This window comes from Staurois parvus, unplaced genomic scaffold, assembly GCF_062004578.1.
Source record: "Staurois parvus isolate SC_StPar_1 unplaced genomic scaffold, SC_StPar_1.0 ptg000779l, whole genome shotgun sequence".
Classification (NCBI taxonomy): domain Eukaryota; kingdom Metazoa; phylum Chordata; class Amphibia; order Anura; family Ranidae; genus Staurois; species Staurois parvus.
Genome location: NW_028318575.1, coordinates 1,451,137 through 1,479,115, shown reverse-complemented (window position 1 = coordinate 1,479,115; position 27,979 = coordinate 1,451,137). Strand labels below are relative to the sequence as shown.

General features: G+C 39.2%; 1 protein-coding gene across 4 annotated transcripts in view; it reads right to left on the bottom strand.

The window, feature by feature from the left end:
- The window catches only part of ETV1 (ETS variant transcription factor 1), a 101,498-nt gene extending 74,967 nt beyond the window's left edge, over positions 1-26,531 (bottom strand). Inside the window, exons 1-5 of one of the 4 annotated variants that reach the window (XM_089654577.1) lie at positions 26,354-26,531; positions 25,713-25,868; positions 25,185-25,272; positions 22,614-22,661; positions 3,570-3,623 (exon numbers count right to left, since the gene is read on the bottom strand). In XM_089654577.1, coding sequence (XP_089510703.1) covers positions 3,570-3,623; positions 22,614-22,661; positions 25,185-25,272; positions 25,713-25,757 — 235 coding nt within the window. In that variant the 5' untranslated portion in view covers positions 25,758-25,868; positions 26,354-26,531. Of the gene's footprint in view, positions 1-3,569; positions 3,624-21,959; positions 22,342-22,613; positions 22,662-25,184; positions 25,273-25,712; positions 25,869-26,103; positions 26,209-26,353 lie in introns of those variants that run through there. The other 3 variants (XM_089654574.1, XM_089654575.1, XM_089654576.1) reach the window with 3 other exon arrangements.
- Positions 26,532-27,979: the final 1,448 nt, after the last annotated feature.

Here is a 27,979-nt window from a genome sequence, read left to right as displayed (position 1 = left end):
TTTTTGGGTAGCATTAGCACAGTGAAAGTCTGATTTTTTTTATAAAAATTGTATCATTGTGCTCCAGACTCCAATGGTCCCATACCTGTAACTATTGCAGATACAAATTCCTGTCTGACCAGGTCTGCGTGTTGATCTCAATATGGGACAGGCTAATATTTAATACGATGAACTATCTAAGCTGCTTAGGACAAAAGAAAGCGCGTCCGAATCGCTAGTTAATGATCAGTAACTTTTTTTTTTGTTGTTAGAGCAGTTTGTGCGGAAGTCAGGTACAGGTACAATGATGCAGCTCTTGATGCTGTGCTATGCAGCTGTATAACTTGGGGTGAGTGACGACATTTTTAGAGATTGCCGTTCTGTAGATATTGGGGTTTATTTACTATAACCGGAGAGTGCAAAATCTGGTGCAGCTCTGTATAGAAACCAATCAGCTTCCAGGTTTTACTGCCAACGCTTTATTGAACAAACTGAAATTAGAAACCGATTGGCAACCAAGCACAGCTGCACCAGGTTCGGAGCGCTCCAGTTTTAGTAAATCCCCCATTGTGTCATTTACCCTGGCTCATAAGCTCACCTCAGGTTCCTTCCCTTCTATCCTCCTCCTCCTACCCATCAGTTGGAAGCCCAATTTCAAACTTCAGCTGGTATGTGCAACTCCATACAAAGTCATGGGGAGCTTTAGCTTTTTTTTTTATTTTTCCCCAAGAGCAGTGTGCCTAGCAAGCTATTACAAAACATTTGTAAAGTGGCCTTTTTTGCAGTCTTTGGAAACTTCAGTTCCAATAGGAGGATGCTACACATTGTTTTTAAAGTGATACACCCTCAGGTTTTAAGCCCTTTCAGCAGCTGATTTAATAACTTACCTAGAGTATGCAGCATCTTCATCTTTCAACCCTTTCGCTGCCAGGGCCATCTTTGCATTTTTTTTTGCACACACATGTAAAAAAAAATAATTTAAGGCCTGAAGATTGCATAAACCCCCAAAAGATGATATATTTTAGGAAAGCAGACACCCTAGAGAATAAAATAATGGTAGTTCCAATTTTTTTTATGTCACCCGATATTACACCATAGGTCAAGGGAACAAAAAATTTCACCAAAAAATACACTAAAGTTAATTTTCGGGCACACAAACACAATAAGTTATATATAAGGTGATAATATGTAAGGTGGTACTAAGTAAATAGATACCCAACAAATCAAACCCTAAATTTGCCTGCACCCGTGAAATGGCAACGAACTTCAGGGACCTATATTTTCCATAAGGGACACTTCAAAAGCCCCCTATAGGTCATCAATTTATCATTACTGAGGAGGTCTGATACTAGAAATAATGCTCTCACTCCGGCGTGTGCGGAGATATGTAACAAGTATCGCAATTGACATTTTGAGACTAATGCGTAGAGCCCCCCCCCCCCCCCCCGACATGTACATTAACGTTTGTACGTACTTGTAAACATGTGGGGGTTGGGGGGGTGCTCAAAAAATATTTGGGGGGGATTTTATGTGTTTGGATGTAACTTTAATTTTTTTTTTTTTTTTTAGTTAACTTTATGTGATGATTTCTTTGGTGGTTTAATGAGACATGCATGGTTTAAAGGACCCCCTGTGCTCCACTGAATGTAATGCAATGCCGATGGCTGGGAACATTGACAGGGGGATCCAGAAGTGGCGTTTTTTTTACATGTCAGCAACAAGAAAAGGAGGAGAGCGGATGCTCTTCTCCCTCCTCTCTACCTGGTGGCACAGGCTATGCTGGTCCCGGGCCCGCAGATTGGCAAGCAGAGCCTGAGATGTGGAGCGGCGCTGTTAGTGGGGGTGTGTGGAAGCAATTGGGCAGCAGCGCCGCTGCTCTTGGATGCACTGGCTGTGTTTTTTTTTTTTCTCCTGCAAAATTCTACGTGCGCATGGACACATAGGCTAACATGGAGGGCCATTTACAGGCAGAAAACTAAAAAACACCAGACGCCCCTAAGAGCAGTGTTAAAAACATCCAGTGTGCATGACACCTTATACTGAATTTTCATAAATGTAATAAGTAATTAGCAGTACCCCCTCTAATTACTATCTGCATCTCCAATGCCATCCCTTCTGCTTCCATGTTCAGCAACTGCTGAGATAAAATCTCGTTCACAGAGAGAGCGCATTGTTTTCAGCTGGTCAGACCAGACAGGCAAACTCTCCCTGTGAGAGAGCAAAAGATGATGACAGTACATAGTTACCAAACCCCCTTATACACGTTGAGAATATCGGATGAATGATCGTCCGTTTTCTTTTTGCATGCTAGTCACATATCAAAAGTGCAAAGGTTACTAACGTTACAAAAATTCTCGTACGACAGAAAGAAAATTTGGAAGTAATGTAAAGCATTTTTATTGTATTTTCAGACGAAAACTGTACTGGTTAAATGAAAATCGTAAGACCTGGTATCGTACGACAACATTTTTTGTGCTTGTCCCTTCGAGTAATTTCGGACGATTGCTGTGTACTAATGATCAGCTTTTTGTACGGTTGCTTTGAAAGCGGCATTTTTCGTACAATTTTCTGATCGTATGCTTAACCTCTTCACACCAAGCGTACACAAATGTGAGCCCATAGACTTTAATGGAAGTCGCCTCTTATCATTGTTATTTTTATTATACACATACATACATATATACACATACACACACACACATATATATATATATATATATATATATATATATATATATATCCATTCAGTCGTATCTGACCCTTGGCGATTGCACGGACCGTCACTCGCAAGCGACTTTTTCCATGAATTCTCTTACCAATTTTTACAGGGTAGGTTGCCAGGTCTTTCCCCAACCCCTAACATGCAGGGGCATGGCCAGGGATGAACTAGTACAATTTAGACAGGAGCCAATTAACCTACCAGCATGTCTTTGGAGTGTGGGAGGAAATCAGAGTACCCAGAGGAAACCCACGCAAGCACAGGGAGAACATTCAAACTCCATGCAGGAGACGCCATGTTCGGGAATCGAATATATATATATATATATATATATATATATATATATATATATCAGGGCTGGACTGACAACTCATGAGGGCCCCCAGGCAATAGGGGATCATGGGGCCCCTGTGTCCTTGCCCAAACTCAAAAAAGCCTATGAAAAAGGTACCAGGGGCATCTCATGGGGCCCATTACTGACCTCGGGCCCTCGGCAGTGCCCGAGTTTCCAAATGGTCAGTCCGCCCCTGATATATATATATATATATATACACACACACACACACACACACATACACACACACACATATATACACACACCCCGTAGAAACATTTGCAATACAGCAATACACACACAGCTCCCATGCTACAGAGACTGGCGTAATGCAGCTGCAGCTTCCATTAATGTCTGGTCCATTACATTAGTAATGGATATAATAATACACAAAAACACTTAAGAAGATCAAGATGTAAATGCCACGTTATGGTGAGCAGCAACAAAGTACTCCACATCCTATAGTCTCATTTCAGAACAAATCACTACCAAGTGCATTCACTTCATAGGGCTGGAGTCATGGCATTCAATACTCACAGTTATCACCCTGATAGTCTGGTACAAACTGCTCATCGTTGTCTGGGACTTGAGCTGCAAGAGAGAAGAAGGAAATTAGTTTTACAAAAGGAATTTTTTTTTTTTTTTTTTTTAAAAAAACCCTCCCCTCCCCCATCCTCCAATTATGACAAATTTCACACAACATGATGGAGCAATCAGATCATCCACCTACAAAGGTCATTTATTACCAACTTTGTCTTTTTTTGCCAATAGGCTTGTGAAGTATCCACAATCTCCTAAATAATAAGAGAAAAGTACAGGAGGATTTACTTTTCTGATTTGATCTGTTAGAGCAGGGGTCTCCATACTTTCTAAGCAAGGAGCCAGTTTACTATGCTTTAGACAGTGTCCAGTGGGAGTAGAAAATGTCCTGGCATCAGTGGGTGTCAGTGGGAGGAACACTGTCCCATCATTGGTGCAAGTGGGAGGAACAGTGCCCCATCATTGGTGTCAGTGGGAGGAACAGTGCCCCATCATTGGTGCCTGAGAAAGGAATAGTGCCCCATCATTGGTGCCAGTGGGAGGAATAGTGCCTCATCCTTGGCCCATCATTGGCGTCAGTGGGAGGAACAGTGCCCCGTCACTGGCGTCAGTGGGAGGAACAGTGCCCCGTCAGTGGGAGGAACAGTGCCCCGTCAGTGGGAGGAACAGTGCCCCGTCAGTGGGAGGAACAGTGCCCCGTCAGTGGGAGGAACAGTGCCCCGTCAGTGGCGTCAGTGGGAGGAACAGTGCCCCGTCAGTGGCGTCAGTGGGAGGAATAGTGCCCCATCATTGGTGACAATGGGAGGAATAGTGCCCCATCATTGGTATCAGTGGGAAGAACAGTGCCCCATCACTGATGTCAGTGTGAGGAATAGTGCCCCATTGTTAACATCAGGAGGAGGATTAGTGCCCCAAGGGCCATAAAAAGGCAAGCAAAAGGTCCATTTCCAGCCCCCGGGCCGCAGTTTGGAGACCACTGTGTTAGATCAACAAAATTAAAAAAAAAACCTATTAAATTTATAATAAGTCTGGTTCATCTCAACTCCTTTAAATAGAAAAAATAAAATCTGTCTGTGCAGGCTTAGGTTAACCCCTTTCACTGCCAGAACAGTTTTTGCATTTAAAGCAAAAAAAAAAAAAACACCTTCAGGCCTGAAGATTGGTTAAAAGCCCAAACATTATATATTTTCTGAAAGTAGACATCCCAGAGAATAAAAAAGTGGTAGCTTAAAATTTTTATGTCACTCGATATTAGCAAAATGGTTTACGAAATGCAAACTTTAAGTTAAAAATACACTAAAGTCTAATTTAGAGCACACAAAACAATATAATATCCAATGTTTTGGCAGAGACAAAATTTATACCAAGTAAATATATACCCAACATGTCAAGGCTTAATATTACATGCCTCCATGAAGCTGCGACAAACTTCGGTATCTTGTATTTTCCATAGGCGACACTTTAAAAGCCCCTTCAGGTCATCAATATAGCGCTTCCCAAGAATAATGGGCCTAGAATTATTGCTCTCACTCTGGTATGGAATATGTGTATCGCAATCAATGTTTTCTTGGGTACCCCATGACGTGTGCATTGTATGTGCATGTATGGCGGGGGGGGGAACAAATATGTATTTATTTAGGCAAGGAAGGGGGGGGGTTCAAGTGCTTGGCTGTAACTAACTCGTTATATAAAGACAGTAGGCTAACCCGATTCTAGTAACAATATGTGTATACGATAGCCTCACATAACGCTACTGCTCAAATGCCGCCCCGACGCGTTTCGTCCCGTCCATCGGGGCTTACTTGTAAAAGGGAGCAGTGGTACCTACTGTCTTTATGTCTATTCCTCACTAGATTAGTTATACTTCACGCCAGCACCCTCGATATCCTGAAAACCAGCAGGACTTTAAAAATTTTATGCTGTCATTCTAAGCTGAGATATAAACTTTTTTAATTTCCCTAAACTTTATTTTTTATTACACAAAAAGGACAAAGTCTGCTATGTAAAGATTTTTTTAGTGACAGGTTCAGAGGACAAAAAGTCTCCTATGTAAAGATTTTTTTTTTAGTAACGTTCTTTTTGTTTGAGATCAGGGGTCTAAAAAAAAAAAAACAACCGGATGTCTCACCTGCTCTCAAAAAAGCTCATGGAGTGAAGACTGAACCATTGGTTTCTTCTCTTGCCATACTGGCTGGGGAAAGTGACACCAGGACCCGGAAGTAACTTTTTAGCTGCTTCCAGTTCATTAGCAGGAAGGAGAGATCAGTGGAGAATAGAGATTGGACAGAACTTTCTAGGGTGTGTGGAAGCGATCCAGTGGCTGCACAGCCACCAGATCGCTTTCATTTGGCCCCACCCTGGCCCCACCAAGGTTTGGGATTAAATATACAATGAAAAGTGTTTTGTTATATCTGTTCAATAAGTGCACAAAAAAAAATTTGTTGATCCTGACAGAAATCTTGTCAGCTGGAAACTTCCTGTGCTCCCTGCAGTCTTAGCCCCACACCTGAGATTTTTTTGCACATTTCCCAAAGCATGCCTACGCTCCATATGAAGAATCCTGGTATTCTGAATGGGCAAAGTCACACATGAGCACTGTCATGTACAGCTCGAAAAAGCACATGAGCTTTTTTTTTACTTTAATGGAAGTGCCAGATGCTTAAAACATGTGCGTTTTAAAATTTTTTTTTTTTTTTTTTTAGACACCCCCATTGAAAAGCCTATAGAGCCAAAAATTTGCCATTCTGATCCTATACTACAAAACAAAGCCTACTGTATGCTCATGCTCAAGTGTGAATGAGGGTTATTAATTATAATTGTTCCCAGTGATCTCTGTGGACTGCAGAATACCTCTCCTCTATGTTAAGGAGAAGAAGAGAGGGGGAGGTTTTCTGTAGTCCTGTAATAGGGTGACAACGCTACTCCTCCATAGGTACAGAATTCTGAGTGTTGTCACCCTAGGACAGAAAAAGTGTTACAGGCAGAACCACCAAGTAAAAAAAAAAAGTAAAAAAAGAAAAAAAAACGAATGCATCCATCACAGCTAAGGACTGGTAAGCTGCAATATATTACATTTTTGTTCTTGAGTTTAGATTTAGGCTTTAAGTTCTGATGGTTACGATAGAGGTCAAATGATAGCAGCCTATCTAGGGAAGTACATATGGACAGTTTACACTGGTCACATCAAATATATAATTCCAGGTAAAAGCATGTATGGCTAAGAATACAAGAAAACCATTTCTTGATTGCCTCTAAAACAGCTGAAGGAGAAGCATCAGCCTACATCTCTCTCTGAGGACAAGTGTACTCTAAAGCTGAACTCTCAATTAAACAAATATTGTCTGAATGCCAATCGGCCTGTGTGCTTTTACTGAAATCTTGGTGTGCACCAAACGCCTTTGCAAGTCTAGATATCACCTTGTAAAAGTAGCAGTGATATTACCACTGTGATGTACAGAAACCAGAGCTGTGGGAGGGGCCCAGAGGCTCCACCTAATATGGATTGGCTGTAGACCAGTCACCCTGCACAAGAAAAGAGAGCAGCAGTGAGCGGTCTTTATTACAGGAAGCTCCTGCACAGAGGGAAAGTCTCACACTAGATTACTGCACAGATCTGGAAGAAATAGAAAAAAGCACACCAGGATTCAAGGAAGAATACTTATGACGAATTAATTTTGATAATATTTGCTTATCCCGGAGTTCTGTTTTAAAAAGCACACATCTACATATTTGTGTTTACCAAATATAAACTTTTTATTTTATTATATTTGTGCAGTGCTGACATATAATGCTGTGCTTTACGACGTACATAAATACATCAAGGTTGACCTTTGCTTAAAAGTAGTGGCCTTATAAGCCCCAGGTTGGCACATACGTAACTCAAAGGCTGGGTAGATTCCAATTAAAGCACAGCTCCACTCAGTTATTTTCCAAGCATCTTTGGCCCCATGAAGGAGATTCCTCCATTACTTCCTGCCCAGGTGACAAGGGTCAGCCAGAACAGGAATCTCCAATTAAGGAGATACAAAGCATTGAAAAGCATTAGATGTTCTAATGCATGACACCGGATCCAAAACTAAAATGACAGACGTTTTGACTGTAGGCCTTCAAGTGCCAGTTTGCTTTTGGAACCTGTTTAAGAACCAGAGCACAATAGGAAAATCCTCACAAGCACAACAAAAAATACACTCCAGCAGATGTTGTCTCCAGTGCAATTCAAACTTACAAACCCAAGACTTCAGACCTCCAAAGAAAGACTCAACTGCTTAGCCAGCTTATTGTTAACAGCCCCTTTGTATCTGTACTTCAAGCAAAGCTCCCAACTGTCCCTCACTTGGAAGGACCATATCATTTGAAACTTGGAACCAAATCCTTCCATCTTTTTGTAATAGCCTTTATGTGTCTACACTTCAAGCACAGCTCCCAACTGTCCCTCACTTGGAAGGACCATATCATTTGAAACTTGGAACCAAATCCTTCCATCTTTTTGTAATAGCCTCTATGGGGTTTATTTACTAAAGCTGGAGAGTCTAAAATCAGACTCCCTTCTGCATAGAAACCAATCAGCTTCTAACCTCAGCTTGTTCAATGAAGCTTTGGCAATGAAAACTGGAAGCTGATTGGTTTCTATGCAGAAGTAAGTCTGATTTTGCACTCTCCAGCTTTAGTAAATAAACCCCTATGTGTCTACACTTCAAGCACAGCTCCCAACTGTCCCTCACTTGAAATTACCATATCATATGGAACCAAATCCTTCCATTTTATTGTAACTGCTCCTATATATACTTCGAGCATAGCTTCAGTTGGCCCCTCACTTGAAGGGACTACATTATTTGGAACCAAATCCTGGCATCTTATTGTATCTATACTTCGAGCAAAGCTCCCAACTGTCCTTCACTCGGTAGAACCATATAATTTGGAACCAAATCCTGCCATTTTATCATAACCGCCCCATGTATGTCTACTTCAAGCATAACTTCAGTCGGTCCCTCACTTGTATGGATGATATTATTTGCAACTAAATCCTGCCATCTTATTGCAACAGCCCCTTTGTATCTATACCTCGGGCAAAGCTCCCAACTGTCCCTCACTTGGTGGAATGGTCCATCATTTGGAACCAACATTTTGCTATCTTAAGCTGGCCATAGATGGGTAGAATTTCTTATAAAAATTCTTAGGAAAGAATGTTCTAGGAAAGTTTAATTTTTCTAATCAATAGTGAGGTCAGATCGATGTTAGTTTTCAACCACAGTGACAAGATAATTCAATGGACCAGGATGGAAACGGTTTTATACGAACAAACAAATTTCTAACAGTATATGTAGTTTTCGTTCAGTAATATCCATTTGTTGCAAAATCAGACGTTAAAAGCAAACAAAATCTTTCGAACAACATTCAAATGTTCTGTGAATTTTCATACCAATTTTCCTAAAAATTTTAGTTCGAAATTCTACCTATCTATGGCCAGCTTTATTGTAACAGCTCCTATGCATCCACACTTCGCGCAAAGCTCCCAACTGTCCCTCAGTGGGAAGGACCGTTTCATTTGGAGCCAAATCCTGCCATCTTATTGTAACAGCCCCTATGTATCTATACTTCAAGAATAGCTCCCAACTGTCCCTCAGTGGGAAGGACCGTTGCAATAAGATGGCAGGATTTGGCTCCAAATGAAACAGCCCCTATGTATCTATACTTTGAGAATAGCTCCCAACTGTCCCTCACTTGGAAGGACCATATCATTTGCAACCAAATCCTGCCATTTTATTGTAACAGCCTCTATGTATGTATTTTTCAAGCATAGCGTGCAATAGCCAGCCCCTCACTTGGAGGGACTGTCCTTTGGCATCAATATGTCCTGTGCAGAGCAGTGGACCCTGCTTTGGTCTCGATAACTTCAGGACTGTAGACCGCAGCAGCATAGGAGAGAAGATGCCATGGGAACTAGTCTCGCAGCAGGTAAGAGTGGAGGATCGGGTAAGTAAACCTTTTTTGTCCCCCTAGACCTAAACAAGCAATTAACCCTTGCAGGGATCATTTTTTGAATGTCTGGAGTTGGGCTTTAAGTTATTGTTCTTGCATGTTAATTAATAAGGGACTGTGTGATTGGTGGGGTGACAAGGGATGTATCTTTGCCTCTTCTTGATGTTCTATTCTTTTGCAGTGCATTGCATGGGCTGCCAACACAAGTCAGCAAGGAAAACCTGATCGGTGCCTTTTTTTTGGCACCCTTCCTACATTTTCAAGTGCTGGAGTGCAGTGTGCAAATGTGCTTCCGCATTGCATTGCATTGCAACACACCACATATGATGCCAAGCATTGCGGCAAAGTGCAACCCGCAGGTGCAAAGCTGGCCTTAATACTCTATTCTGCTAAAAGGGGTCATTCCTTCCCTTCTTGGAAGACTTTGAAGTATGTTTTCGGCAGCGTTGTAAAAAGGTCCACCCCATAATAATATATATATATTATTTATATACACACCAACACATATACTACTAGTAGGTTGTAAAAAAAGAAATAGGATACGATTTTATTATATTAGTTTTGTGCATCTGAAAAGTACAACACAGTTCTGATTTTCCACTGAACATATAAAACATAGTATTTAGTTCTTGATACTAAAATCAATTCCAAAAACCACATGCAAAGCAACGCTGCCCTTAGCACACAAGCAACCACCGATCTGCACTAGTCCTGCAATGAAATTGTGCACTGTACACATATGTAAAACAGTCACAAACTGCCTATTGTTCAGTGTTTGTGTACCCTCTCTGTGTATTTAGCTAGTAAAACCAGGAAAATGAAAAGAGGTTATTGTGCAACTTTTGTATTGATGTAGCAAATGTTTGTCCTTCAGACGTTATGCGATCCTATTGTACGCAGAAGATGGAGGTGTATGCCAAAAGCGGTGGGAGTGCAATGCATGAAAAAGTTCTTTTATGTCTCTTAATTCCCATCCTAAATGTAGGGGGTACTGTAGAAATTTCAGTATTTGTCACATTTGTCACACAAGGCTACTCGTTTCCTGTTCAGTCAGAACTCAAATCTTAAATATTTCCTTTGCCAGATCACAAATAATGTACGATTTTCCTGCTGGGACGTTTGATTAAAAGTCTAAATTACTAAATTTGTTGAGAGCAATATGTGTCCCCTTCCTCCTTATGCCTAAATTGTATTACTGCTATAGGTTACATATTTGCAAAGCTAGTCGGGTTGAAAAAACAAAAAAACAACAACAACAACAACATCAACAACAACAACCCCCCCCCCCCCCAAATTAAAAAAAAAAAAACACACACTCACACAAACACAACAAAAAAAAGGAGGAGTTTATTTAGCTGAATTAGTTAAACCGATAGAAAAAAAAAAAGGAATGGAAAAAAAAAAAAAGTTCTCACTAGAAATGTATTTTTTCCTACTGGTAACAAATTATTATATTTGTATTATCTATGTTGGTTACAATTGCTTAATTTCACTCACGCATGAACACAAAAAAAGTTTGTGCGCCCCAAAACAAATAACTTACTTTTTATGACTTAGAGAACAAAAACCTCTATGGAAAAAAAACATTACATGTGTCTGCTAATTTTAACACATTAGTACGATTAATTTTCTTGAATTAACTATGATTAGTGATTAAAAGTTTGTGGTTAGATGTCAAATTTTCAGCACACACAAGATGAGAAAAAAAAAAAAAGTCAACCAAGAAGAGACAGACTGTATGTTGAATTCAAGAAACATTTTGAAGATGCCACGTTTCTCAAAAGGGAGAGTTACTAAGTACCAACCGATAGGGGAAAAGGTCTATAGGTGCACCCAAATCATTGTCAATAAAATGTAAAAACTTTTTGTTATCTGGCTGATTTCTCAGGGACTCTGTGACAAAACAGTTGAAAATTAAAAAAATAATATAATCCAAAAAAAAAAAAAAAAAGTCTCAATTCACTCATTCATTTTTGCAACTGAATAGAGAAATAGATAGAAAATTGTTTAAAAAAAATAAAAATGCAACTGTTCTAACTTCTACACTGCTTGGTCCTATTGACTTAAAATAAACATGGAATACTTGAATTTGTGCAATTTCCACCATACCACCAACACAGAAAAAAAAATTAAACACACACACTATATTATATATATATAAATAATATAGAGGTTGTGTGTGTGTGTATATATACAGTATACATATATATATATATATATATATATACACATATATATACATACATACACACATATATACATACACACATACAACCTCTATATATATATATATATATATATATATACATATACATACACATATACATATACACACATACATACATGCACACTCTATAATATTATATATATATTTATTATAAACAACTGGGTGACCCATCAATCACTGGGGTCACGATTAATAAATGATTGGCCCTTCTTGGTGCTGCTGGGTAATTTAATCTCAAATTCTAACCCCCCCCCCCAAGAAAAAAAAGGGAAAAAAATTTGCAGAGACATTTTTGGGAAATGCTAACAAGCATCTGAGTGATGGATTTGAGCAATGCAAACAAAGCACACAGGCAGCGCGAAGAGGGTTAAAGCTGCCAAGTGGTAAATGCAGCATCATACTTAGGCTACATTATCATCAATCACAATAATGAAAAACAAAAATGCTGATGTACCGTGCATTAACCCATTGATGTCTACTGCACTGCAGCCTGACCAATCAGCGCCTTTTGCAATATGCACATGCTAACACTGCAGAACTACAAGTTCCAGCAGGCCTGAACAACGATGCAGGGCTCTGTAGTTCCCCAAAAACTGGATATCAGATTACCTGTAGCTATTGCACACAGGAATAAGACTTGCAAGCACGAACAAATAAATCTGTTTCTCTACCAGGAAGAAACCAACGTGTACAGTAAGCACTAACAGACAGATTAATGTATCTGTATCCAATCACAAGCTTAGCGTATTTCATTATTGCATTTGCTTAGTGCAACAGATGGGAGAGCCCTGGTTGCCCCAAATTGACAGAGAACACACACAAAAGAAACAGCAATCACACAAGATCTTACTGAATACAAAGTAAAAAGGTTTCTAAGTGCAAAGTCCTGCAATCCTTAACAACAATTGGAATGTATCTATCATTGTGTACAATGAACTGGAATCCCATTGGTTGCCAGGTTTAAATGCACCTTGCACATCATCGTTGCACATTGAATGGTCTTCACGAATAAACCTTAGTAACTTTGACAAACGAATGAGAAGAAAAGCACCAAATAGTCTAAGCCTTTGCATCAACCATACACTTTGCAAACCCTCAATGGCTTAAGTGAACAACCAGATCAATGGCAACCAGCTTTTACCAGTTCTAATGTCCAGGACACTTTGGACAAGTTCAAGACGTTTATTATATTCTACTCAGGATAGCAGTTTAGGGTTTTTTTTGTACTTTCCTTTACACTTTCTATTCAGCCAAGATCCAGCAAACTTCAGTAATCATATATCTACCAATCCATGTACCAATTATGGAAGGTCACATCACTGCAGACTCCTTAAAACTCACAATTTATTTTTCAAAACTTCAGCACCCAGAAAACAGTTTCTTTTCTCTAGAGTAAGCATAACAAATATTTGATAATTGCGATATATGTCTACAAAGTGCCCTACAACACTTGTCAGAGTTTATGGGCCTTCAAACTTGTCAAATTAGCTGGTTTGCTACATGACATCTAGCAGCAGAACACAAAATAGCAAAAGTAGGAGATTCTCTATTTTATTTTTAATTTACTTGAGAACACACAGAGAAACTTAGCAATGCTAGAGACACGGCATGAGAAGATCGATTCAGACTCCAGTCTAGGAGCTGACAAGGCTTGAAGAAGAAATGGCATGCTGACTTCTAGGATTTGTCCAGCCCAGGTATATCAAGGGTTCACCACAAAATAAATAAAATACAAATTCATACTATAATACAGAAACAGACCATGAAAACCATTTACAATTACAAAGGCTACATATATAAATTTGCTTGATCAACATAGGATCACAAGATTCTCCTACCAGATGGTGTGGACCTAAGCAACATGGGAGCCAGGATTTTTTTTTTTTTAAAGAAGCTCTGGTCTTTTCTATCTTTTTTTAATTATTTTGTGCCATTACTGTTTTTATGTAATCCAGCTGGTAGACTAGCAACACATTTTAACCTTTTCAGGCTTCCCAGGGACCAGTAATGCCAGAGTTAAAAAGAAAAATATTCAAAATCTGCACCAATTTGTTTAGAGGTCAATTAAGCTATTAGTATATTTATATTGTGGAAATCCAGAGGAATCAAACAGGAAACCAAAAACATTCAAAGACAAACTAGTCACCATAATGGGAGCTGAACGCAGGACCCAAAGTTACAAGACAAGAGCCAACCTTTAAGCCATCCATTCAGAATGGAAAACAAGCCAAAAAACATATATACCATCAGTTGCCTACTTGGCTTTTGGGATTTGTTCAGGTCTAGCCCAAAGGAGTAGGATGATAGACTTACAAAAAAAATTCAGGCAAAGTCACAGAAAAAAAAAAAATCTTGAGCAAATTATATAAATGCAGATTAACACGATCACCACATATATCTTGAAAAAGCAATAGTGCCTTGTCAGAAACAATTCAACCCAACATCTAGACACAGTGAAAAGGTCTGCCAATGTCTTCTATTTAGGTTTGTCCTACTAATGACTCTCCAATGTGTGTTGGGATCTGAATAGTCAGCAATATGGGTTCTTGTTACACCCAAAGGGGTTGATTTACTAAAACTGGAGAGTGCAAAATCTGGTCCAGCTAATAACTTCAGCTGGTTCAATTAAGGTTTGAAAAACAACCTGGAAGCTGATTGGTTACCACGTATAACTGCACCAGATTTTGCACTCTCCAGTTTTAGTAAAACAGTCCTAAAGTGTCAAATATGCGATCATACACCCAAAGCGTCAAAGATGAAACCTAAAATTCAGCTAATTTATAAGGCGGGCTATCAAGGCCATGTCTGGAAAGTTCCAGAATCCAAGTCTCAAAAGTAGCACAAGCATCCAGGGCTCTTTTTTTGCCAATGGTGGTACACACTCCCATTACTTTAAAATATGCATGCACTTGGCACACATGGAAAGAGATCATTACGAAATTTTTCATCCAAACCATTTGCCACTTGACTTGACAGTAGACATCTGGCTGCCCAGCACAGTGGGAAACACTTATTAGACTGGTCAGGAAACCATATTGTGCTATTATTGTGACCCCCAGTATAAGCCAGCATTGGAGGCATCTGTCCACACTTCCTCCTTACCATGAAAATTCCTGCTCAGGTGTCCATGCCATTCATAGTTATGCCTTATTTGCTGAATCAGATCTCTCAACAGTGGAATCATCCTTGCATGGCTGTCTTCTGATGCCACCCAAGCTGGATTCCTACTCATGGGTCATGTTAAATGCATATAAAGCAAAACACCAGCATTTTACAGGGCTTATTTAGTTATGAAAAGCACAAAGATGCGCAATAAACCACTGCAAACACAAATGCATGCTAATACGATGTCTGAGCTCCCAACACCAGTTAAATCTTGGAAAAACAATAGTGTCTTGTCTGAAATAATCCAACCCAACATTTGGACATCTGTGCAGGTTTGTCCTACTCCACACATATGCCAGTTGTAGCAGGGTCAGGCAATGACCCTCTAGTTTCTGTTCGGATCACAATAGTCAGCAATTTGGGCTCCTGTTACACCCAAAGTGTTCTGATGCTACCCAAGCTGGATAACTACTCATGGGCCATGCTAATTGCATATATTCCTTTAGATTGTAAGCTCCTCGAGCCGGGCCCTCCTATTCCTTCTGTACTGAAATGTATTGTAATTGTCTCCCTTATATTGTAAAGCGTTGAGCAAACTGTTGGCGCTATATAAATCCTGTATAACAATAATAATAAAAAAGCAAAATGATGTCATTGTCCAGCAGTTTAAAATTTCCAAAAAATTTTAAACTAGGATTCCTAATCACTCGGCATTGCGCCTGAACGTCGCATGTCATCCACTGGCTAAATAAGCCAGTAAAATGATTGATTTGACGCAGCAATACTTTGAAGGACAAAAACCTCTAGCAGCCAAAATTTTAGTATGATACAGCCAGACCTCAGAAAGCACTTTTTGACTGGTTGATATAGCTTACTGCACTTTGCACTGTCATAGCAAAGCCCTCTTTTATCATTCAATCCATAAAAACAAAAGTAAAAAAAAAACACACAACACAAAACAGGTTTTCCAAAGCTTAGAAAACAGACATCTCACATGCAAGCCTAGCAGTCCATTGTAAAGACCCACATACAATAATATAATGTTTGCTAATAGCTATTTGGAAACAGAATCGGAAGCCTGTTTTTCCTTTATTATTAGTGGCTGCGGAGGTGGAGATGGGAGCTGTATTAACATTTACGTGCCAGCTCCAGCCCACCCCCAAGATGTCATGCATTTACTAAATCAACAGAATGAAAAATAGCGAGGCAGATTATGAAGATTTCAGAAGACCCCCAGCAAATGGCTGACTCCTTCTAAGGGGCTTTCAAAAACAGCCCAATTTCTTTTTTTTTTTTTTTTGCTTTTTCTTCATACACTAGGGCCTCTAAGAAACCAAACACATCTCTGTCATTCAGAGCACAAAGGGTTAGCGATTTAATTAAAATGAGTTCTATCCACTGTAACAATGACCCGCAGCCAAACAAGACAGAAGATGTATGAGTCACTCTTTCTGCCAGTGAATGAGACAGCTGATCTCCTAAACAGTTTCTCGAGACAAGCAATCAAGGCTAGAGTTCCTCCTTCATTCACAAAACAGTCCACCATGCGGCTCAACCACACAGCTTTTTAGAATCACACCCTTCCTGAGAACCTGCAGACAGGGAAAAAAAACCAACTTGAGCTTACTACGTAAAAAACACAGTTAGGCTTGTTTGCGCTTTGTGAAGGAGAGCGGGTGATCTAATTTGAGCAAATAAAAAAGAAAAATTATTATGAGACAGAGCAACGCACAAAAGGCAAATTCTTACACGACACTACAAGTATCTTATGTGTACATTAACACCCCCCACTCCCCCCCCTGCCAAAAAAAAAGGGAGTGCAGAGCACAATCCAACAAATGCGTAGTTATGTAAAAAAAATGTTTTTAAAAAATGTCCAGATCAGTGACAGTCTAACATCTATGGATGTTGTACCCAGACAATGCCCCATTTTCTTTATTAAAAACAAAAAAAAAATCATGGTTTTTTTTTTCTTTTTTTCAATTTATTTTTACTTTTTGTCTGAGTATAGACATTTGAAACCACTTACTGCCTCACTACTTCTGTTGGGAGTCTCTTCCAAGCATCAACCACTCTTCAAGCAAAATAAAACTTTCTAAGATTAGTCTTGAACTTTCCTCCTGATAGTTGTAGGTCATGTCCCCGTGTTCTTGATCTTAAGTTTCATATTCAAAATCCTTCTCTCCTGAAACGTATTCATCCCCCTGATGTATTTAAAGGTTTCACTCATGTCTCCCCTTTCCCTTCTTTCCTCCAGACTGCACATATTAAGTTCTCAAAGTCTCTCCTGAGATGTTTTATCCCTCAGACCTTTAACCTTTTTTGTTGCCCGTTTCAGGAATCGTTCTATCCAAATATCTTTTTGTATGGAAGATTTCAGAACTGGACATTTCATATTTTAAACAAGGCTTACCTAAAGATCTATATAGGGGAATCAAAACCTCTATCTATTGTACCTTTTCTATATAGGCAAAATAGCAAGACTTCATATGCTAGGTGAATTGGGCCAGTCCCAGTAGGTACTTAAAACTAAGACCAGGTCATTCACCACCTGCCACCCTCACCAACAAGTATATCAATACATGGCCAACCAACGAAGGAGGGTAACTTCGGAAGTATTATGCATTATGTGGATTTATAGGAGGAAATTCACTCAAACTAGAGTGCAAAATCTGGTGGAGCTCTGCCTACAAACCAATCAGCTTCCAGGTTTGAATTTTTTTTAAAGCTGAAAAAAGTCGACTGACTACCAAGCACAGCTGCACCAGATTTTGCACTCTGCGGTTTTAGTAAATCAACCCCACTGTGTCAGACCTCTAACCAAAAACATTTCCAAGATCTGTTTATTTTTAGCAGTTGTACCCTTATGATCAAAATGACCTTTGCCCAGATCCCAAATGATCCGATTGTACAGGAGTAAGACATGTTTAAAAACTTTGATGACTGGACCCAAGATCTTTTGCCATTTCTTTTACCTTAGGTTGGCTGCATTATTGCCAATTTTGCATTACATGGGGCACATCAGAGCCACAATACCAAGTTCTACCATTATACCATGACACTATATTTCTGGGAGATCCTAAAGTTTATAGATCAGGAGTCAGTCAGTTCAGACTAAATGACAGATGTTTCCAATGGCTCCGAAATTCTTTTAGGCTACCTGGTTTCTAGGGTTCCCTTAGCCAAGACAATCTTTAAGAAAAAAGACCTTGAAAGTATCCTTACATGCAAAAGTATGAGATGTGTTGCAAATTGGTACTTTAGTGTCTACCAATATGGTATGCTCTAGCCTAAGCCGTATCCCTGCAAAGTGGCATGGATCAGCAAGCAACTTCATGTTTTGCATGATGAAACTCCAAGTTGGGATATAGACTAAGTTTACATATCTATATACAATGGTTTCAAGAAAAAAAAATACTTAAGACAACCAGATGGAACAATGAATGAGGGTTTTTCACTCTGAGTCATATTTCCCTGCCAATTAAAACTTTTTACATACAACAAAACATTTAAAAAAACAGGGGGTGCAAAAATAAAGTAAAAAATAAAATATTAACCAAATGAACCCACACTGTATAGTTTATAACATACAGCCAAAACTACTCACGGGAGGCTTGAATTACACAACAGTTACAAGAATGTCCTTATTTTCTGCCATAAATGCTTTAGTACTTAAAAAAAAAAAAAAGAAAAAGTTTCAAACTTTATGCAAAAACACCGCAGGATCACCTTGGTGAAATCCGGAGGGATAAGTTTAATGCAACACAAAAAATAAGATGTCTGTATTTAATAACTTCTGCCTACTGTACCTATAATTATCTTGTATCAAATAAACTTGATTTTTACAGCCACAACTTTTTTTCTCCTAAATTTGCATAACCAAAGACAGTTATTGCATTACACCAAAATATACTCCAATTTGCAGAAGAACTTACCAACAACTTTGAAGTTTTTGGAGAGAATGCAATTTCAACCTATTCTGAAGGTAGTAGTATGGTTGCCATGTAAGACAATAGAAGCCTGCTACAATCAAGTCGAAGTCTTGGTCAAGCACCTGTCATGTTGGACCAACACACCTCCCCTAACCAGAATACTGCTAGGTTATCCATTATGAGCATCAACCATTAGTCACTGCCTATGCTTACAAGCAAACTGCCACCATGGGGCTTCTTCAATAACGGCATCGAGGAGGGGGGGTACAGAAACTCAAAGTAACCAATCGCTGGTCAGCTTTCAGCGGGAAGATGAATGAAATCTGATTACTACTGTTAATGCACAAGACTGCCCTTTGTACTGTTACTGAATATGCCAATGACTTTCCAGTTGCTATCAAACCCTCATTATGTGCTTCCACCAAGCAGAAAATAAACAGAACACAAGTTAGGGAACAGGACGGGAACATAGAGCACTGAACCAGGTGACATCAAGTTATTCAGATGTTTCTTAGATAAAATGCTCAGTAACTTAAACGTCACTGATACCCCATCTGTTAATAGGAAACATTATCATGGTAAGTTGGTGCCATAGAAATCCTGAATAATAATAATAATAATAATAAAAAGCTAAAAAAAAAAAAAAAAAGTTTTTGTGGATGCAAATAAGTATCCCTGTTCTCACTGAACAGGGAATACTGAACAGGATGGAATACTGCACTACATGCATAGCAGCATAATAATTTACAGAGGCTCAAAAACTAAATTTTTGGGGGTAGTTATCCCAATGCATGTTTATTTCAACAATTTTAGGTAGAAAGAGACCTGGTGCTTTTTTGTTTTACAAAAACTAAAAATAAAAGGCTCAAAAACCATAGAACCCAATTGCAATTGTTTTTATCCCATTGGTGGTGACAAAGGTTACAATCTTGAAGGGTATACTGACAATGACATTAAAGTCACGTCTTAAAAGAAGATTCATACGCTACAGACCACCAAGCCAATCTTCTCCCTTGACCAAAAGAAAAGGTTTAAATCTCGCAAATTAAAGAATTGTAATTCTTATGGGAACTTGACCACTTGCCCCCAAAACCTCAAATTGTGATATACAAAAAAAAAAGGGGGGGGGGTTAATTCTAAGGAACCAGGAAGGACACACTGACAAAAGCAATAGCCATGTATCACAAAATGGACATTTGTGTCTTAAGGAGCAACATATACAAAACAAGCTTCATGTGCTCTACTAGATGCTTTACACACTAAACAGGCACAATACCTAGAAGCCCAAAAAGTTTTACAATCCATCCCAACAAGAACAACCAATTGAAGATCTGCAATAATGTTAGGCACACAAAGACTAAAGTTTAGAACCTTGAAGGTATTTTTCCCAATAATGTAAAAAAGATGGGGATGTTAAAGTAAGAATTTTTATATTTTTAACATTGCAACGTCCCAAAATATCAATAGCTTCTTGAAACGGGCCCAAAAAATCCTAAATCTGGGAGGAAAAAAAAAACCCTCAGTACAGTAGTCTGAGAAAGAAAAGAAAAATGATAGATAACCACAACTCCTAAAACACTCACCACAGCTTCAAAGTCATAGTTGGAACGGGCTAACCATTTTTAAGGAAAAGAAAAAAAAATTGTCATCCAGCGAGAGCATCTGCTCCAGAAGAATTTAATTTTCATGAAGCCTTAACCAAAACAGCCTAATGTTTCAGTCCAAAACAATAGAGAGTAGTATTTCCAACTGAGAGACAAAAAGTAATAATAAAAACATTAGCCTCCAAGCCGCTCAAATATTTACAACTTCTGGCACTTTTAAAAGCAGAACCTGTCTCGACAGGTACTTTGACACCTGGCGTTCCAACCGGATTGCTGATTCATCCGTGTGCCGTCAACTCAACCAAGAACTGTGCTGAGTGTAATCCTACAGCATTATACTAGGGAAAAAATCCATCATGCCACTTTAAAATATATTGTTGTACATTAATATTTCCAAATCCTCAAAAGTTGCTTAAAAAAAAAGTTTTTTCTTGAATATCCCAACAACACTAAAGCAGCAAAAACAAAAAAAAGAACAAAAAATTAAAATGCCACATACTGCTCAGCTGAGAAAGCTACGCTGTAAAACATGGCATCCAAATTGCAAGATGATTTCATTTGCGCTATAAATTAAATAATGGACGCAATAATGGATGCAAAATAAAAGAAGTGATGACAAGCTAAATGGGGAGAAAGGATTGGATGCTGGCCTGGAACGATTCATAGCATCTGCTCAGGCTGTTTATTGACAAACTGAAAAAGTTACCGATTATAAAAGTGCCCTATATTAGAAGTCTTACAAGTACACAAAAAAAACACAAATAAAAAAAATGCATATTACAAAGTACACACAAAAAAAGGAAATAACTTGTCCACTTTCCAGCATATGAGAACACATTCTATAGCCATGCTATGCTTTGATTACAAAGAAGTAAAAGTACATCATTAAATCACCGCCTTAATATGCTTGCTGAAGTCAAACTATCAAAGCATAACCTAGAACCAAAAATGGGAACAAAAAACATAAACAAAAAAAAAAAAGGAAGAAGGTGGTATGCATATAAACACAGCAACTAAACTCTCCATGCTACACAGAGCAGTGTACCAAAACCGGTCAGGATACAGTATGCAACATCATGGGATGGAAATCACGGTAAATTTTCAAATGCGAGACAAAAAAAAAAAAACACCATAAAAAGTAGTGTTGAAAAAGTATCAGTAGTCAAAACATAGTAAGAAAACGAGCAGAAAGTTCATTGACGTGTGCTTGGGCTTAATCCAACCCTACACAAAAGCCATAATCACAAAAATGAAATAATAATAGATATATGTATTTTTGACTGTTTTCTATTAAAAAAAAAAAAAAAATGTTAAAGAAAAAAAAAAGTATAAATAAAATCACACATACATTAAAATTTGTCCACGTGCATATAAAATCCTACACCCTGTGGAATACATATACGTAAAATATGTCTCAATAAAAGTATTATTAAAAAAAAAAATAAAATGTATACATACACATGCAAAAAAAAAAACAAAAACATCAAAACTACAAAACCTAGCTGCCATCAGATGTTCTTTCCAACCACTCCATACACACCTAGAGTCCTGTGCTGAGAGCAAGGTGGGAAGAAGGCACTTGCACTCAATTCTTGAAGCATCCCGTCCTAGTGAACTCAATGAGAGCAGATTGTGCCATCAGAAAGCTACTCTGGTAGAACGCCACAGGATCATGTGTGCTGATGGAAATAAGACAGCTGCCTCTTGCCCTGTGCTGCTTGTGTGATGCAGTCTCTTGAGGTGCACTGATATAAAGCTGATCAATTGCAATCAAAAAAAAAAAATGAACAGAGCAGAGAGAGAGAGAGAGAGAAGAGAGTGCGAGAGAGAGAGAGAGAGAGAGAAGAGAGGCTGAGAAGAACCTCAAGTCGTGCAGCACCAGTTCTGGCCAAAAGCAGATGTGATTGTGTGCTGGAAGCAACCTCTCCTAGTAATTTGTGATGACACTGGATAGAGCAGCTCCCAAGTCCCCAAAGACAAACTCATCACAGCCTCTAATGTATGCACGACACTTGAGGTGGCTCTTTTAAAGCTCAATTAATTGGGCTGAACATTAAGACAGCAAGTTCAGTACTTCTCTCTCTCTCCTTTCTCTCTTATTCTATTTTTCTTTCATTCTCTCTCTTCCTTTCCTCTTTTTCTCCTTCCATTTTTCAAAATTTTTTCCCTCTCCAACCGTTTTGGCCTCTCTTACCTTCAGCAAGCCACGTCTCCTGCAACTGACTCAGATCTTGAAAGAGTTCTAGAAAGAGAAAGTTTAATAATTTATATTTTGATACATTTTATGTTCTGGGAGATCTTCAATATATTTTTTTTTCTTTAGATTCGACTTTTAAGACAACTCCTGTCCCTACTGTTGTATCTAAGCACAACATATGCTACAGCCACCTATGTGGTTTCACTTTGTACGGCGCCGTGGTAGAGGCTGGTGCTATGGCAAGGATAATCATTTTTAAGACTTGGGCATTATTCAGTATCTCCAAGTCAGAATATGGTTAAGACATTGAACTGGTGAAGGACTATACATGACCCTATGGGGTTGATTTACTAAAGGCAAATAGGTTGTTCAATTTGCAAGGAAACTTTTCCCTCATTGCAAAGAAATTTCACTTTTCATAGAATACCCAATCACATGTATAGAAAATAAAAACAACAGTGTTTTTGCTTGTACATCATTGGATGATAGAAGTCAATTGTGCTTCACCCCATTCACGAAGCCAAGGGAACATTTCCTTGCAAAGTGAACAGCCTGTTTGCCTTTATTAAGTCAACTCCTCTGTATCAAGCTACAGTGATTTGCACCTTATGGTACCAAGACATGCATTTAAACCTCAACTTATAGGCAATGCCCAGAAGGCAAATGTAGATGCCAACTACCATAAAAATGATCAAAAAGTGACAAAAAATACAACACTTTTTTTTCTATGTAGTTATTTCAGCTTAGGCACTAGAGTCCAAGATCAGAGCAGTCCACCAACCGAGTAACAAGAAAGAACTACAAGTCCCAGCACCTGACCTAGCATGGCACAGTGGGGTTTGCTCTGAAAATGTTGCTGGAACTGGTGGTTCACCAGCTGCAGACAGGCTGGATTGACTTAGGAATAGGTTACATAGAACAACAGTTTACCTTATGGTAGGAAGATTACTAAGTAGTGGACCCAGAAGGGTATGACAGGGTTTGCTCTGAAAATGTTGCTGGGACTTGTGGTTCACCAGTAGCACACAGGCTGATTTGACCTAGGAATCATGGACACAGAAGAACACTTTACCCTATGGTAGGAAGACTACTAAATAGTAGACCTAGCAGGGCACGATGGGGTTTGCTGTGAAATAGTTTCTGGTATTTGTGATTCGCCAGCAGCAGACTGACTGGACTGACTTAGGAATTGTTGACATGGAGGAACAGTCTATCCTATGCTAGGAAGGACACCAAGTAGTAGACCTCTGAAAACGTTGCTCGGACTTGTGGCTCTCCATAAAAATCCGGATTGTCCTAGCAATCCTTGTCATAAAGTGTACCCAGTGGTAGAAAGTAGTAGACCTAGCAGGGCACAGTGGGGTTTCTCAAATTGTTGCTGGAACTTGTGGTTCACCAGCAGTAGACAGGCTGGATTGACTTGGGAATCTCTGACAGAGGAACATTTTACTCTAAGGTAGTAAGACTACCAAGTAGTAGACCTAGTAGGGCACAATGGGGTTTGCTCTGAAAAAACATTGCTTGGACTTGTGGTTCTTCAGCAGGAAAAAGTTGGATTGACCTAGCAATCCTTGATATAAAGTGCCACCAATGGTAGTAAAATTACTAAGTAGTGGACCAAGCAGAGCATGATGGACTTTGCTCTGAAAATGTTGCTAGGTTCACCAGCAGCAGACTGACTGGACTTAGTTAGGAATCGTTGACAGAGGAACAATGTACCCTATGCTACAAAGGCTACCAAGTAGTAGACCTAGTAGGGCACAATGGGGTTTGCTCTGAAAACATTGCTGGGACTTGTGGTTCACCAGCAGGAAAAGGCTGTATTGCCCAAGCAATCTTTAACATAAATAAAGTTTACTCTATGATAGGAAGATGACCAAGTAGAAGGAAAAAGTTGGATTGACCTAGCAATCCTTGATATAAAGTGCAACCAATGGAAGGAAAATGACTAAGTAGTGGCCCAAGCAGGGCATGATGGACTTTGCTCTGAAAATGTTGCTAGGTGCACCAGCAGCAGACTGACTGGATTTAGTTAGGAATCGTTGACAGAGGAACAATGTACCCTATGCTACGAAGGCTACCAAGTAGTAGACCTAGCAGGTCACAGTGGGGTTTGCTCTGAAAATATTGCTGGGACTTGTGGTTCACAAGCAGGAAAAGGCTGAATTGTCCTAGCAAACATTTATATAAAAAGTCTACCCTATGGTAGGAAGATGACCATGGGGTTTGGTCTAAAAATGTTGCTCTGACTTGTGGTTCGTCAGCAGCAAAAAACTGGATTGTCTAAGCCATATAGATAAACAGTTTGGTTGGAAGATTATCAAGCAGTAGATGTAGCAGGGCACATCAGGGTTTGCACTAAAAACATTGCTGGGACTTGTGGTTCTCCAGCAGCAAAGAGGCTTGATTGGATTAGCAATTACCGATGTAGATAAACATGTTACCCTTGGTAGGAAGATTACTAGGTTGTTTTAGTAGAAGATTCAAATAGACAATGCCCTACTAATTAGTTGGTTTGGGGAAAATAAAAAATTCTATATATTCCAAAGCGTGCGTCACAGCTCTCACCTTCTGAATCATGAGCCAGGTCTCTGCTCAAAAACTTTCTTTTTCTGGTGTTGCTTGTCCTCTCGTGGCAAACTCTCCCACTCGTATTCTAAAAACAGCAAAAGAATCACTGTTTTGAGACAAAGTCAACCAAACCATGCAAAGACCTGCACACCTCTCCCTGCCATCTTTGCCACCACAAAATGTACAAAAACCATAAATAACCTCTTAAAAAAAAAAAAAAGGAAAAGAAAATCCAGTGTGCAAGCAAGTCCTAGCACATAAAAGCCTTATTAACCCCCGCTGTAATGCAGAGCTCGATGCAGCAGCAATTAAACCACAAAGCTAACTTAACAAAATTAAAGGGATAGTCAAGATTTCGGTAAAGTTAAGATCCTACAAAAGCTATTAAAGGGGCCTAGGACAAAAAAATAAACTAAAAAAAAGTGCAGCTAGCACATTAACAAAGACAGAAAACTTTTTTTTTCTAATTCTAGGCAACAGTGACCCTTCTCAAGGTACAATCAAGAAACTTTTCTCAAGACTCACATTGGTGACCATGTAAGGCACTTGCTGGTCGTAAAATCCGTCCATCCCTTTAGATTTTACGCAAATCTTAAGTCAGAAAAGGGGTGTCGAGCTCATTTATCGTCTGGTTTTTTCCTCTGAATCTGGGCTTTCAGCAACCTCCAGGGAGCAAAATGGCTTTAGGGAGAAAAAAAAAAAAAAGAAAAAAAAGAAACCATGAATGAAAAGGCTTGCATTTGCATAGCTAATCAACCTTCCCCCGATCTCATTCATAAAAATTCCCTCTAGTGCCCCTGAACTACATTTGCATGAGGATGGCTAACAGCTCAGGAGAGGAGAAAGGGAAAAAAAAAAAAAAAAAAAAGAAAAAAAAATGAAATAAAATAAAATAAACAAACTTGCAAATACAAACAGTGGAAGCGGAAGTCTTGAGCTGTTTTGTATTTCTACACCTCCCCCCCAGGCTGCAAGTGGAGATCTGTGATTTGCAAACGTGTGCAACAACTAGTAATGGCGATGAACAAGACTTGCAATGCACCTAACGGGAGTAGAGAGGGGAGAGAGGAAGGAGAGGGGATTGCAATGCAATCAAAGCTTACTATCAAATCGAGGGAGAGCAGGCAACATTACTGAGAAAAAAAAAAAGTTGCAAAAAGACCCACCTGATTGTGACTAGCTTCAGAGTACTCCCTCCAAATTGAATAAAAAACATTAATTATTAGCAAGCACTTCCCCCTGTGCAAGCTGTAATCTGCATTGACAGAGCTGGATTGTGTGGCTTTTCCTCCTCTTCTCCTCCAGGGGCCTCCTATCCAAACTGATCCATCTCTCTCTCTCTCCCTCTCTCTCTCTCTCTCCCTCCCCTTTTGCTGTGTGTCTCTTTCACAGGATCACATTTCCAGCTGTCAATCAAGCTTCTCCCTCTTCCTCTGATAAGAACAACAATGGCTCCAAGCCTCAGCCTTTCTCTACTCCTGCCCACCCCACCCCAGGGGGGGGGGGATTTGTCACTCTGACCTTTCTTCACCCTTTCAGTGACATTCGGAAATGCTTTTTTGTTTTTCTTGTAGGAACGATTAACTTCCGAAAGGAAAGAAATATAAAAAAACGAAGGGGTTTCACCATCGTTCCAGGCATTCTGCGAAGGGTTAAATTAGCCAAAAAGTTCTCTTTCGGCGCAATGAGAATTTTCGTTGGGTAAACAAGTCTAGTTTGCAATGTGGTCTTTCGTTTTTTTTGGGGGGTTTTTTATTTTATTTTCATATGGTGATTAACTTCTGAAAAAGGAGAGGGTCCGCCACTGCGAAGGGTTAAACGAGCCAAAAGTTCTCTTACGGTGCAACTGGAATTCTTGTTGGGTTTCCAAAGCTAACTTGTAATGTGCCCTGTCAATATTTATTTTTTTAGATGTTATTTTCAGATGGTGATTACCTTCCGAAGAAGGAGAGGGTTCGCCACTGCGAAGGGTTAAACGAGTCAAAATGTTCTCTTACGGCGCAATGAGAATTCTTGTTGGGTTTCCAAAGCTAACTTGCCATGTGCCCTTTCAATATTTTTTTTTTAGATTTTATTTTCAGATGGTGATTACCTTTCCGAAGAAGGAAAGGGTTTGCCACTGCGAAGGGTTAAACGAGCCACAAAGTTATCTTACGATGCAATGAGAATTTTTGTTGGGTAAACAAGTCTAGTTTGCAATGTGTTCTTTCGTTTTTTTTTTCGTTCTTTTTATTTTATTTTCATATGGTGATTAACTTCCGAAAAAGGAGAGGGTCCGCCACTGCGAAGGGTTAAACGAGCCAAAAGTTCTCTTACGGTACAACAGGAATTCTTGTTGGGTTTCCAAAGCTAACTTGTAATGTGCCCTGTCAATATTTATTTTTTTTAGATGTTATTTTCAAATGGTTACCTTCCGAAGAAGGAGAGGGTTCGTCACTGCGAAGGGTTAAACGAACCAAAAAGTTCTCTTACGGCGCAATGAGAATTCTTGTTGGGTTTCCAAAGCTAACTTGCAATGTGCCCTTTCAATATTTTTTTTTTAGATTTTATTTTGAGATGGTGATTACCTTCCAAAGGAGAGGGTTTGCCACTGCGAAGGGTTAAACGAGCCACAAAGTTATCTTACAGTGCAATGAGAATTTTTCGTTGGGTTTCCAAATCTAGCTTGCAATGTGCCCTTTAGATTTTTTTTTTTTTTTTTTTTAGATTTTATTTTCAAATGGTGAAACCATTCCTCTGCCACTGCGAGGGGTTAAACAAGCCAAAAGATTCTCTTACGGCGCAAAAAAAAT